Raw genomic sequence first — 12147 nt, forward strand, 5'->3', positions numbered from 1 at the left:
TTGAAGGGTGGTTTTTTGATTAAGTACGGGGTTTGGTTTCGGTTTAGGGCATTACAGACGCTATCGATTGCCTCTGTTTGGCGAACGTTTGTATACATGGAAACAACATCAACGCTTGTTATCAAAACTTGTGGCGGGAAGAAAGTTATTCCGTCTAGTTTGCGCAATATGTCCGCTGTGTCGCGGACGTAGGTTGGTTGCGCTGTCACTTTTGGGAGAAGGAAGTAGTCCATAAATCCTGAGATTTTGGCAGTTGGGCTAGAACAACCGCTAAAATCGCTGATTGTATGAACTATTGAAAATTACATTCGTTTTACTTTCAGTCTCACCAAGATGGCCGAAGCTGCACTTCACACTGAGACCACTTGCAAGATTAGACATGTACACATCGAATGCCCAATCTGCTTGACTCGGTTCATCGATCCAAAAATCCTGGACTGCCAGCACAGCTTCTGCTTAAAATGTCTTCAGGAACTTGTAAACAAACAAGATCCAAAGACGGATTGTATCACTTGCCCGGTGTGTAGAGAGGAAACGTCTATCCCAGATAAGGGACCATCGGCTCTTCTCAACTGCTTTCTCTTGAGCTCGCTTATTGATGACGTCATCAATCCGGATGGTCCCGGAGGGGACATTAGGCCTAACCCTCTTGTGTCGATTTGCGAACGATGCGACGAAGGTCTTGATGCCGTCTCACGGTGTGTTGACTGTGAAGCTAATTTTTGCAAGACTTGTTTGGAATACCACGCCAAAATAAAATTGAACAGGCATCATCGAGTCGTTAATGCAGCCGGGTCGTCAAATGAGGGATCCAGAAACCAGAAAAAAACTTGCTCTCCAAAATGCCGGATACACACTGACCAGGAACTTTGTTTTTACTGTGAAACGTGTGATTTACTCGTGTGTCCTAAATGTGCGGTGCTCGATCACCGATCGTCAGACCACAACCTTTCTGAAATCAAAGACTCCATTCGATCTTATCGTCAAGCTGTTGAAGAGGCGTTGATGAAGTTTGATGAATGTCGCAAGCAGTTCCAAGAAGTGGACGACTCTATCAAACACTCACAGCATAGATTACAGATCATGGTCGACCGGGCTCTTCGAGATATTGTGGCTAAGGAGGAAGAGGAAGTCGAGAAAATCAGAAAAGCATCTCGCCTCCTTCAAGAAAGAGTCACTCAAATCAGCATAGAGAGAGGTGGGCAATTCGGCAGCATACAGATCAGCAATAGTGATAAGATGAGCCGTGCAGAGCAGATCGTAGCTTCAGTCAACGACTTGATGCAACATGCGGATTACTTTGAGCTGCTGGACCTCAAGCCAAAGGTTATGCACAACTTGACATTCCACAATGAGCTCAAGTTTCAAACAGTGCAGCATAGCAAGTCATTCATCGGGTTCAAAGGTCATGATGCCGTCACTGATGCGGATATCGGTGAAATACTAGAGGAAGAGAAGTGGGAGGTGAAGACAGAGTTTGGTAAAGAAGGTGAAGGTGAGGGGGAGTTCAAGATTACATGGGACGTTGCTTGTTTAAGCAACGATGATATCGTCGTTACTGATTTGAAACGGCAAATATTAACCACATTTACATCGAATGGTAGTTACAAATCTCAAGGTGTGCAAAGTAGAACAGAAGATGGACAACTAGAAGACCCTGGCGGTGTTGCGGTGACATCTGATGACCTGCTTCTGGTTACAGACGGAGAGGATGTAAAGGTTTATGATAGAGAACTACGATATATTCGCAAGTTCAGACCCTCACAGAACGAAGTCGAGGGGCAGTCAGAGAGTTTACTCGTTAGTATTGCTGTTGACAAGAAAGATCGTATTGCAGTGTATGACTTTGGGAGAAAGGTAATATCTCTTCATAACAAGGATGGATCCACCATTTCCGCAATACATCATGATGATAGTGGCGATAGTGGCTATCCAAGCTTTATATCTGTTAACAGCAAGGAGCAACTGATCTTTACAAACCTTCTCGAGTCGAAACTAGTTTGTGTGGATTTCATGGGAAACGAGGTGTTTAATATAAGCACCTCCCTTGACGGCAAACCTATATTTTCTACTGGTGTGTGTTGTGATGATGCTGGAGATATATATGCGTGTATCGTACGCAAAAATGGTGATGGTGATGTCGATGGTGATGGTGATGGTGATGGTGATGGTGATGGTGATGGTGATGGTGATGGTGGTGGTGGTGGTGATGGTGATGGTGATGGTGATGGCGATGTTGATGGTGATGGTGATGGTGATGGCGATGGTGATGTTGATGGCGATGGCGATGATGTTGGTGGTGGTGGTGGTGGTGGTGGTGATGGTGTTGGTGATGGTGATGGTGATGGTGATGGTGATGGTGATGGTGATGGTGATGGTGATGGTGATGGTGATGGTGATGGTGATGGTGATGGTGATGGTATTTGTGAGATACATCATTACGATGCATCAGGTGAGCACATCGGCTGTGTAGCTCGTGGCTTGCACTGTCCTCTAGGCATGACGTTTACTCCGACCGGTGACCTCGTCGTGGCTGCTCTGCTCTCGGTAAAGATATTGCATCGAGTGTAAGTGTCGATGACGTCATGGTCGTAAAATGTACAATAATATTGATGACAATGTAAATTTGCAACTTTTAAAGTTGAAAGACACTGGACACTATTATTTGACGTATCTCAACATTATGCATAACATAACAAACCTGTAAAAAATGAGCTCAATTGGTTGTTGAAGTTGCAATATAACTATGAAAGAAAAAAAAACACCTTGTCACACGAAGTTGTGTGCTTTTAGATGCTTGATTTCGAGACCTTTAAACTCTAAATCTGAGGTCTCGAAGTGAAATCCGTGGAAATTTACTTCTTTCTCGAAAAGTACTCCACTTCAGAGGGAGCCGTTTCTCACAATGTGTTATACTACCAACCTCTCCCCATTACTCGGTACCAAGTAAGATTTTATGCAAATAATTTGTTTGAGTAATTACAAATAAATAGTGTCCACTGCCTTTAATTGAAGTTTGGAGCTGTAATATTACGGATGTATTTTTGATTGTCGATTAATGTAAATGAAGCTATCCTTTTTTGTTTAACCTCAACCGAATGTATACCATCATTGTGTTGTTAGCAGATAAGTTGTTGTTTTAATCCTCAATACAATTATTAAACTTTAATTAACTTGTGTCATTTAAAGCTTTTGTAAAGAAGAGTTAAGAATGCGGCTCACGAACAAGTTACCAGGAAACAAGTCTTAAAATACGCATGTTACATCGTGATTTGGCTTGGCGCGGTATAGTCTGGTATGGTAAGTTTTTTTGCTACTTTAAATGGTTAATAATAACCTTGAAAAATTACCTTGCTTCATGAGTTACTGCTTTTCAACTCACCATTACCCTTTTAGTATTTTAAGGCTGAACATTAAGGTAACCTTTTTATCTGATCATTATTCAGATAAGAACGGCTGATGTCGTTCTATAAAAGATTAATACGAGTTTGCGTACAGTTTTAATTTCAGAGGTGCCAACTAAACCATCGAGAGCTCTCGGGTGCCACCGTGAGACCTAATTAAAATACTTAACCGACACATGTTTAGCTTCAATTTGTAATACACGTTGACAATATCAAACACTTGTAAACTGCATTTCCAATGTACTAATTGGAGTAATTTGAGAGGTGTTGATTCTAACATTGTTTAATCAGATAGTTCAAGTTACTGTTCATGGTTAAGTGCTGTTGGCCGAATGTGGTATTTGTCTTGTTTCCGCCGTCAAATTTGTATTATTCTGTATGTAAAAGAAAATTTACATAATTCAAAAGCTTCTGTATTTATTCGCTAAAGTTCTGTTTACCCTTAATAAATACAAATGCATTAATACAAGTTATTTTAACTAAAAATATAAACTCTAACCCAGAGGGTGGGTGGGTCTAGGCGCTGCCGAAGCTTAAAACGTTGTCGAAATATTTTGAATGTTCTTGTGCTCAGCTAAGACATTCCAAAAGCAGTTTATGCAATTTAGTCCAGATCAACAGAGGGCGCTCGCTTTTGCAGTAGCTGGGTTAGAGTCCGTAATTTGCATGCAAAGCCAGATATGCCTACCAGTTTGGATCATTGTGATAAAGAAAACCTGTGGTATTTGAAACCGTTGGATTGAATTTAATTGTGTATAAATGAAAATGTATACAATAACACTAACCTGTTGAAAATTTCATGGCAAAAGATGGTTGCGGTTTTGAGTCATCGCCGATAATCCGGCCCATTGCCACAAGAAAATGTGGCTAACAAATACACAAGATCTGAGTTAAACTTCAAAAAATCGAGATTCGGGCCATAAATCTTATCAGTTAGTACGTACCAAGAATACTTCGAATTTAAATGTCTCTTAAATGTGTTGAACACTATGAAAGCTACTGTAATCTTCTAAATCATTTTTTTTTTTTTATTAAATTGATTGTCAGAAATATTAGCAAACGTAAGTGTTCCCTTGGAGTTTTGTTTTATAAAATAAACGTCAACGTAAAACACTATTTTAGTCACCAACAAGTGACCGGTTATAACGGGTTATTGTTTTTAAAGGCAACTTTTTGTAAAGAAAAACAATAAATTGATGGGATATTATTGAGAGTATAGCGTTACAAATAGTTAAGAGTTTAAATTAGCCCGATGTCGAATACTATCGTATGTATATTTATAAAATGTCCCGACAACGAAAATGTTTGATTTCGACTGGCTGGAAGTTATTGGCCCTTTTCCAAATAAGGATCGTTTTAGTTCGTGACATTTGTCAGTTTTAAACGGTACGTTACTCAATGGAACAAGCGAGCTTTAACTGCGCGTTTTGCGAGCAAACACGTGAACGTAAACGTCAACAAACTTGTGTTGTGTCTAGGTGACGTCATGACGTCACCACTTAGGACTTATATAGTTGTGAGTCATATTGACTTGCGGTTAATTTACTCGCATACTTTCTTTATTGGGTCAGATTATCACTAGAAATTCAATTTTCCACTGTTAATGATAACATAAAAAAATTGTTGACACAAACTGTTTTTGTTATCAAGTTTATATTGTAAGCAGAATTTCAATTTAGCTTTTAGATTTGGTGTACGATTTGGTTTGGTATCGCTCTTTAGAAATCGGCAACACCTTGTAAATAAATTAGTATATTGTGCTATGTAAAATGAGTTGGTTCATAACTACATAAATTGACGGGAAAACAAAAATATCGAGGCGCCTTGAGCGTCAATGAGTGGCGGACACAAGCCCGCCCCCCCCCCAAAAAAAAAAAAAAAAAAAAAAATACAAAGGAAATTATACCAAAAAGGAAAAAAAAAAAAAAATATTAATAATAACGCTAATAACAAGTATATAAATATAAAAAAAAAAAAACCAAATTGACGGTCAAAGATTGTGTTAACCCTAAAGCTCAAGCAAGACAAGAGGGTTTCGGTTTTTAGGTCGCACCAATAGTTACGATTGGGCCGCTATTTGGACCAAACTAAACATGAACAATATTATGGACGCCAAATAAGACATTCTTTTCAGACTTTATCACATGATTTTTGCAACCCGAGATAAACTTAATCGAATGGAAATCACAGCTAAAGTAGAATGTTAATTCTGTAAGTCCGACACCAAAATGGTCGAACATTTGTTTTTAAACTGTAACAAGATGGTTTAACCCTGGTTGTACATATAATCTTTATTTAGAAAAACAAACTGGCTGCTGTTTATTTTGTCTAAGCGATTGTACTAGATTTGTTTGTATGAATTTGTCATTTGTATCTAAGATAATTGTCAGCATAATAAACAATGTTATTAATTGGAGAACCCGGTGCAATCTAGTCCTCAATGAGGACGAAGTTTTCACGAATAATATTATCAAGATCGATAAAGAAGCCCTCAGATCATGTTTACTAAGGGAGACAAATTCATGTGTGTCCTCAATAAAGACCAGACTCCAAAATTGACGTTTTGATATAAATCGAAATTGTTCATCTTTTCAGTTACTGTCCTTTACGTTCGTTTTAAGTTTAACGTTTCCTTGCATAAATTTGCTTTTATGATATTTTGTTGTCTTGTTGTTTGATATGTAATATCACTTTTGTTCATTGTCTATTAATTACCCTATTGTATCATCAATGTACTTAATGTATTGATCTAACAGTAAATGTGTTAATGTTCCATTTTGTTTACACTGGTGATGAATAAACGGAGTCTTAGAGCTTTATTCAGAGCTGTAATAGGGCGACATCATCAAAAATGCTCTAATAGGGCGATAGTTGTGTATATGAAAAAACAAATGCTTTATAGACATGTTTTTATGAAATTAATGATTTAATAAATCATTGATTTGGGAAACAACTTTTTGGAGGTCGCCCAATTATTTGTTATACAACTTGTGCTGCAATTGGGCGACACTAGTATTTGTCGCCCTGTTCTAGCTTTGTTTTATGGCGTACGTGAATATTCAAGAACAATTAGTCACTGGAGGCTGAAGTGGGGTTTCATTTACGTAGAAGAGAAGGGGGTCAAACACCGCTATATCATTATGTTCATACCTAATGAACAGGTAGGTGATTGTTATTAGTTGCTTTGTAAAACGCCACAATAAGGCGACAGTTATTATTTGTCATGTAAAACACCATAATAGGGCGACAGTAGTTCTTTGTCATGTGAATCACTGAAACCTACATGATGGCATATAGTACTTTTGTTTCAAAAGGTTTACATTTCTTCAAACAAAAGAGATCTTGAAATGATAATTCTTTTTTTTCTGAGTTATCCCATAAAACATGGTGTCGCCTTATTGCAGCACTTTTGTATCACATGAAATAATAACAGCGCGGAATTTGCATTCCCACCGCCGTCTATCTAACTCATCAAAATCCCAAAAAGTGTTTTATTTCAACTTAAAAGATGTCCCTCTATCTTTTAATTGGTCAGTTGTGTACATTGAGAAAATTGTTTTGAAGGATAGGCATAATGAATATAATAGGGCGACAGTTAGGTGTCGCCCAATTATTTAATGTCGCCCTAATATAGCATACAATTATACGCATAAAGTGTCGCCCTATTGTGGCTAATGATGATGATGATGATGATGATGATGATGATGATGACGATGATGATGATGATGAAGATGATGATGATGATGATGATAATGATGATGGTGATGATGATGAAGATGATGATGATGATGATGATGATGATGATGATGATGATGATGATGATGATGATGACGACGATGATACAACATATATTAGATATACATAAAACAAAAAATCTGAAAAATACAATAATTAAATAGAAAATTAAAGCTATTGTTGAATCTGATATATCTCCAGTCGAAGCCAGTGTTTTAGGGAATCTTGTTCTGTAGATTCTGTCCCACATAATATGAGGATTTAACATGAGTTTGGAATATGAAACAAACGAGGGCGCAATCATAATGTCCTGCAACACTGGCGTAGCTGAAGTAGTTCACCCAACGTATATTTATCTTCTTTATGTAAGTTTACCTCAGTAAATTCAGTCGTCAATAAACCAGTCAATTCGCAAGAATAATTAAGTAACAACGATTGTTTGCGTGTACATAACTGTTGTCTCTAAAAGTTTTCGCGAACCAAAATGCACAGACGACCTCATCAGTTATGAGTGGTGTTTGCCCCACGATATTTCGCAAGCAAAACTGGAAAACATGAATTGTGGCAGTATATTCAAACTATGTATGCAGTAATTGAAAATGTTTGCTCAGGAAGTTCTCGTCGATCTTGTTTTGTTGTAGATCAAATAAGGGGTCTTTTCAAAACTCATCCTGGACAGACCACCGGACGAAGCTCATCCGATGTCAATTTTTTTGTCGGATTGGCCATAGAACCCCTGTTGTTCCAGTACATAGAAATCTTAGACACTTTGGTTTTTGTACACAAATGATATATGGTGAAGGCCAGACACTGTGAGCTCGTCATATAGCCCATCCGAAATAGTAATCACTACTAGGGAATTCAACATGGGACGAGAAACCTGGTCCTGGACGGGCGCCGTCCGATGGCTGTCCAGGATGAGTTTTGACAAGGTCCCTAAGTAAATGAAGCAGTTTGTACAACACTTGAGCACAAGAGAGTAAAATACGCTGTAGTGTGGACAAAACAAGACCAACTCAATCAATTGACGCCATGGAGTAGTAAATTAATCATTTTCTTATTATTTAAGCTCGGCCGTTCAATAGCGCAACGAATAGCGCAGGCCTCCAGTCTTCCTTTATTATTTACGCCCGAAAAATCAATTGATAATACACTTCACTCCTCAGTAGACTGTATTGATCAACTAAATTTACAATCTCATTAAATCTGCCCCCCCCCAAAAAAAAAAAAAATAAATAAATAAATAAATAAATAAATAAATAAATAAATAAATAAATAAATAAATAAATAAATAAATAAATAAATAAATAAATAAATAAATAAATAAATAAATAAATAAATAAATAAATAAATAAATAAATAAATTTTATTGAGGACGTGTGACATAGCTACATCGAGCTCCAGGAAATTGACAGAAATTTCACCTTCTGCGTTTTTGTGGAAGCCTTTTCTACTAGCAAGTGTCTCTCAAGTTGTACATAGAACACTTTCATTGAGGTAAGAGAGATTGAAACCAACCTTTTAGGGCCTTTTGACAATGAGCAGGATTGTGAGACTATAGCATCGCAAGGCCTGCTATTACATAATGCCCTCGTCCAGTGTGAAATAGCTAACATTCGCAACTCTGTGATCGCGTACATCAAGGCACCATACGAAATTCCGGACAATGCCATTACATCGCTCCTGTCTCGGTATGGAACTGTCGCCAACATCCGACGTCAATATCACGGTTTTGACGACAACATTGAAACCGGTGTGAGAAGCTGTCTCGTCAAGAGCCTCAAGAAACCAATACCGAGTTTTCTCAAATTCAGCGGCTTTACTTTGCCAGTTCGATACAGGGGGCAACAGAAAACCTGCAAAATCTGTGAAGAAACAGGCCATCTAGCGAGAGACTGTCCGGCAAGAAACCGATGCTTTGTATGTGGAAGCTACGACCATAGGGCGGCTTGGCACGACAAATACGACAACAGCGAACAAGATGAAATCCGTGACGACAATCCGGCAAATGAACATAAAGAAAATGAAGAGGACACTACTGGAGAGAAAGAAGATAATGAGCCCCAAAACACAGAACCGCCAGCTGAAGATGAAACACACAGCTCCAAAGCAAAGAAAGGTATGGATCAAACAGAGAACACAGAACAGCACCCACCAAAAGAAGCCGCCTCTAAACCTAAGCTATCATTCAAAGAAGTAGTTGCAGGAACAACCAGCAAGAAAACTCCTACAAAACCACAAGGATTTTGGGACGAAGCCATGAACAGCCAAGCAGTTAGAAAGTTGTCGCGGAAAAGGAAATCCACTGAAGCTTCAACAGCATCATCTAAAGTAGCTCGTGATGAGTCAACACCAACAGATATGGAAACTTTGGCAGCCGAAAACCCAGTTGATGAGACACCAGAGAACATGCACGACCAGGAACATACGGATGAAAGACCCGACGATACATATTCGGAAGGATCGATCGACGAGGATAGTGGAAGACTCGTTGATCCAGATTATCACAGTGAAGACCCAGAAGATCTAGGCGGAGAATTCACTCTCTACACACGCGGGGGAGTCCGTCGACGAAGGAAAAAGCGAACATCATGGGAAAGGAAATCAACAACGAATAACTCTCAACAAACAACAAGTAAAACCAGTGACACTGATCAACCGGGTCCATCAAGCTACCCAACTACCAACAAGCCTAGTAAGAACAACGAAAGCCAACCCAAACAACGAGTTCAACAAAGCCAGAAAGGGAGAGGAAGAGGGAAGCCAAAGTAACTTTTACCTTCATTATGGCTGGTGAGATGAAGACATTAATGTACAACATCATCATTGGTATGTTCATATTGTCTATTGCCTCCATAAATGTTAATGGCTTGAGGAATAACCTAAAACGTAATGTGATCTTTGAATTTTTATGTCGTAACAAGTTTAGCCTAATTTTTCTTCAAGAAACTCACAGTGAAGAAAATGACGAACCCGTTTGGAGTAAAGAGTGGCAAGGAAATATGCATTTTAGTCATTGCAATCGCCAATCCAGGGGGGTTGCTATTCTCACAACAGAAAAATCTGGTCTCTGCATTGATAATATTTCTAGGGATAAGGAAGGGAGATGGATAAAGGGTCAAACTAAATGGAACAATCTTGACATTCCAGTTGCCTCTGTTTATGCTCCAAACAATTCTTACGATAGGGCTTATTTTTTTGATGACATGTCTGATTGGATAATTAGCGATTCTTCTATTATTGGTGGAGATTTCAATTGTAATATTGATAATGTAAAAATCAAAGACGGCAGTAAAACTATTCTTAAAAATGTCATTAACGAGAAAGATTTATGTGACGTCTGGCGCACTATTCATCCTGATAAAGCAGGATACACACATTACCACAAAGCTAGTAAGCAGTCGACTAGAATTGACTATTTGTTTTTATCGTCCAATCTTCTGAGTAATGTTTTAGACGTGCGTGTTAATCCACATGGTAATTCTGATCACTCTATAGTTTGTATGAAATTACATGATCCCGGTAATGTGCATGGCCAAGGAAGGTGGATATGTAATAATAGTCTTTTAAATGACAATGATTGTAAATATCGTATAGAAACCTTTTTACAATTCTGGACTTCTCAAAAATACAACTACAAGTCTCTGTTGGATTGGTGGGAAAGTGGTAAATTCAGAATAAAAGAAATTCTCCAAGATTACGGCAAAGAAAAAGCGCACCTTCAAAAACAGGCTCTTGGAGAATCCAGACTCCAGTGCTGATGCCATTAAAGACATTGAAGCTCAAATAAAAACCTACGAAATTGAAGAATGGTCCAAGGCTAAAATTAGAGTTCGGAATACCATTAAAGAGGAAGGTGAAAAAGCCTCTAAATTCTTTCTGAATCTTGAAAAACAGCAAGTCCAGAATAGTAAAATTGATAGGTTGGTTAATGCCGAAGGGAAATTTATCGATCAACCTCACTCTATGCTTGATCATGCTAATGATTTTTACTCTGACTTGTATAAAGAGGAAGACATCTCTGATGATCATTTAAATGATATTATCTCTAAAATAAGTAGAAAACAAATTCCTCATGATATTCATTGTAATCTTGAAAAAGCAATTACGGCTGATGAAGTCAAGTTAGCGCTATTTCAAATGAACAAAAATAAGTCTCCTGGCTCAGACGGGCTTACGGTTGAGTTTTATCAGACATTTTGGAACACAATCGCTTCTGATGTCTTAAAAGTCTATAATTGCTGTTTCAAGAATGGTATTTTATGTAGATCAATGAACTCTGCGTTAATTAGACTTATTTATAAAAACAGAGGTGAAAGAACTGATTTAAAAAATTGGCGTCCTATCAGCTTGCTCACTGTCGATTATAAGATCCTATCCAAGGTCATCACTAATAGAATGAAGCTTATTATGCCCCTTCTTGTAGGTGAAGAACAAACTTGTGGAGTTGTAGGAAGAAATATTCATGATAATCTTATGGTTCTGCGTGATACCATTGACTATGTAGAATTAGATAATTCGGAGGCTGCTCTCATAAGTATAGATCAAGAGAAGGCGTTTGACAGAATTAGCTGGAAATATTTGTTCACTGTTTTGACAAAAATGGGAATTCCTTCGAATTTAATTAAATGGATTAAATTATTGTACAGCAATCCCAATTGTAAAATTATTGTAAATAATTTTATTGGTTCACCAGTTAAGGTTTCTCGAGGGATTAGGCAAGGATGTCCTTTATCCCCTCTCCTTTATTCTATCTGTGCGGAAGGGTTAGCGAGTTTGGCTAGAACTGATTGTGATTTAAAAGGCATTGTTACGCCTGGAGGTGAAAGTAGTATTAGATTAATTCAACACGCTGATGACATCACTTTCTTTGTTGGTGACAACAAGGAGTTCGTTACTATTGATAACATACTTAGTACCTATTGTAAGGGAAGCGGGTCTAAACTCAATGTAGAAAAGTCCAAAGGCATGTGGCTTGGGAAGTGGACGGGTAGAGTCGACAAACCTT

General features: G+C 38.1%; 2 protein-coding genes across 2 annotated transcripts in view; both read left to right on the top strand.

The window, feature by feature from the left end:
• LOC139943183 (uncharacterized) overlaps positions 1-8322 on the top strand; it is a 30293-nt gene extending 21971 nt beyond the window's left edge. The window contains exon 3 of the mRNA XM_071939998.1: positions 324-8322. Coding sequence (XP_071796099.1) covers positions 334-2571 — 2238 coding nt within the window. The 5' untranslated portion in view covers positions 324-333 and the 3' untranslated portion in view covers positions 2572-8322. The remainder of the gene's footprint in view (positions 1-323) is intronic.
• LOC139942720 (uncharacterized) lies at positions 7406-9913 on the top strand. The gene is made up of 2 exons (XM_071939518.1): positions 7406-7504; positions 8622-9913. Exons 1-2 carry the CDS (start codon positions 7406-7408, stop codon positions 9909-9911), a joined length of 1389 nt encoding a protein of 462 aa, XP_071795619.1. The 3' UTR covers positions 9912-9913.
• Positions 9914-12147: the final 2234 nt, after the last annotated feature.

This window comes from Asterias amurensis, chromosome 10, assembly GCF_032118995.1.
Source record: "Asterias amurensis chromosome 10, ASM3211899v1".
Taxonomy (NCBI): Eukaryota; Metazoa; Echinodermata; class Asteroidea; order Forcipulatida; family Asteriidae; genus Asterias; species Asterias amurensis.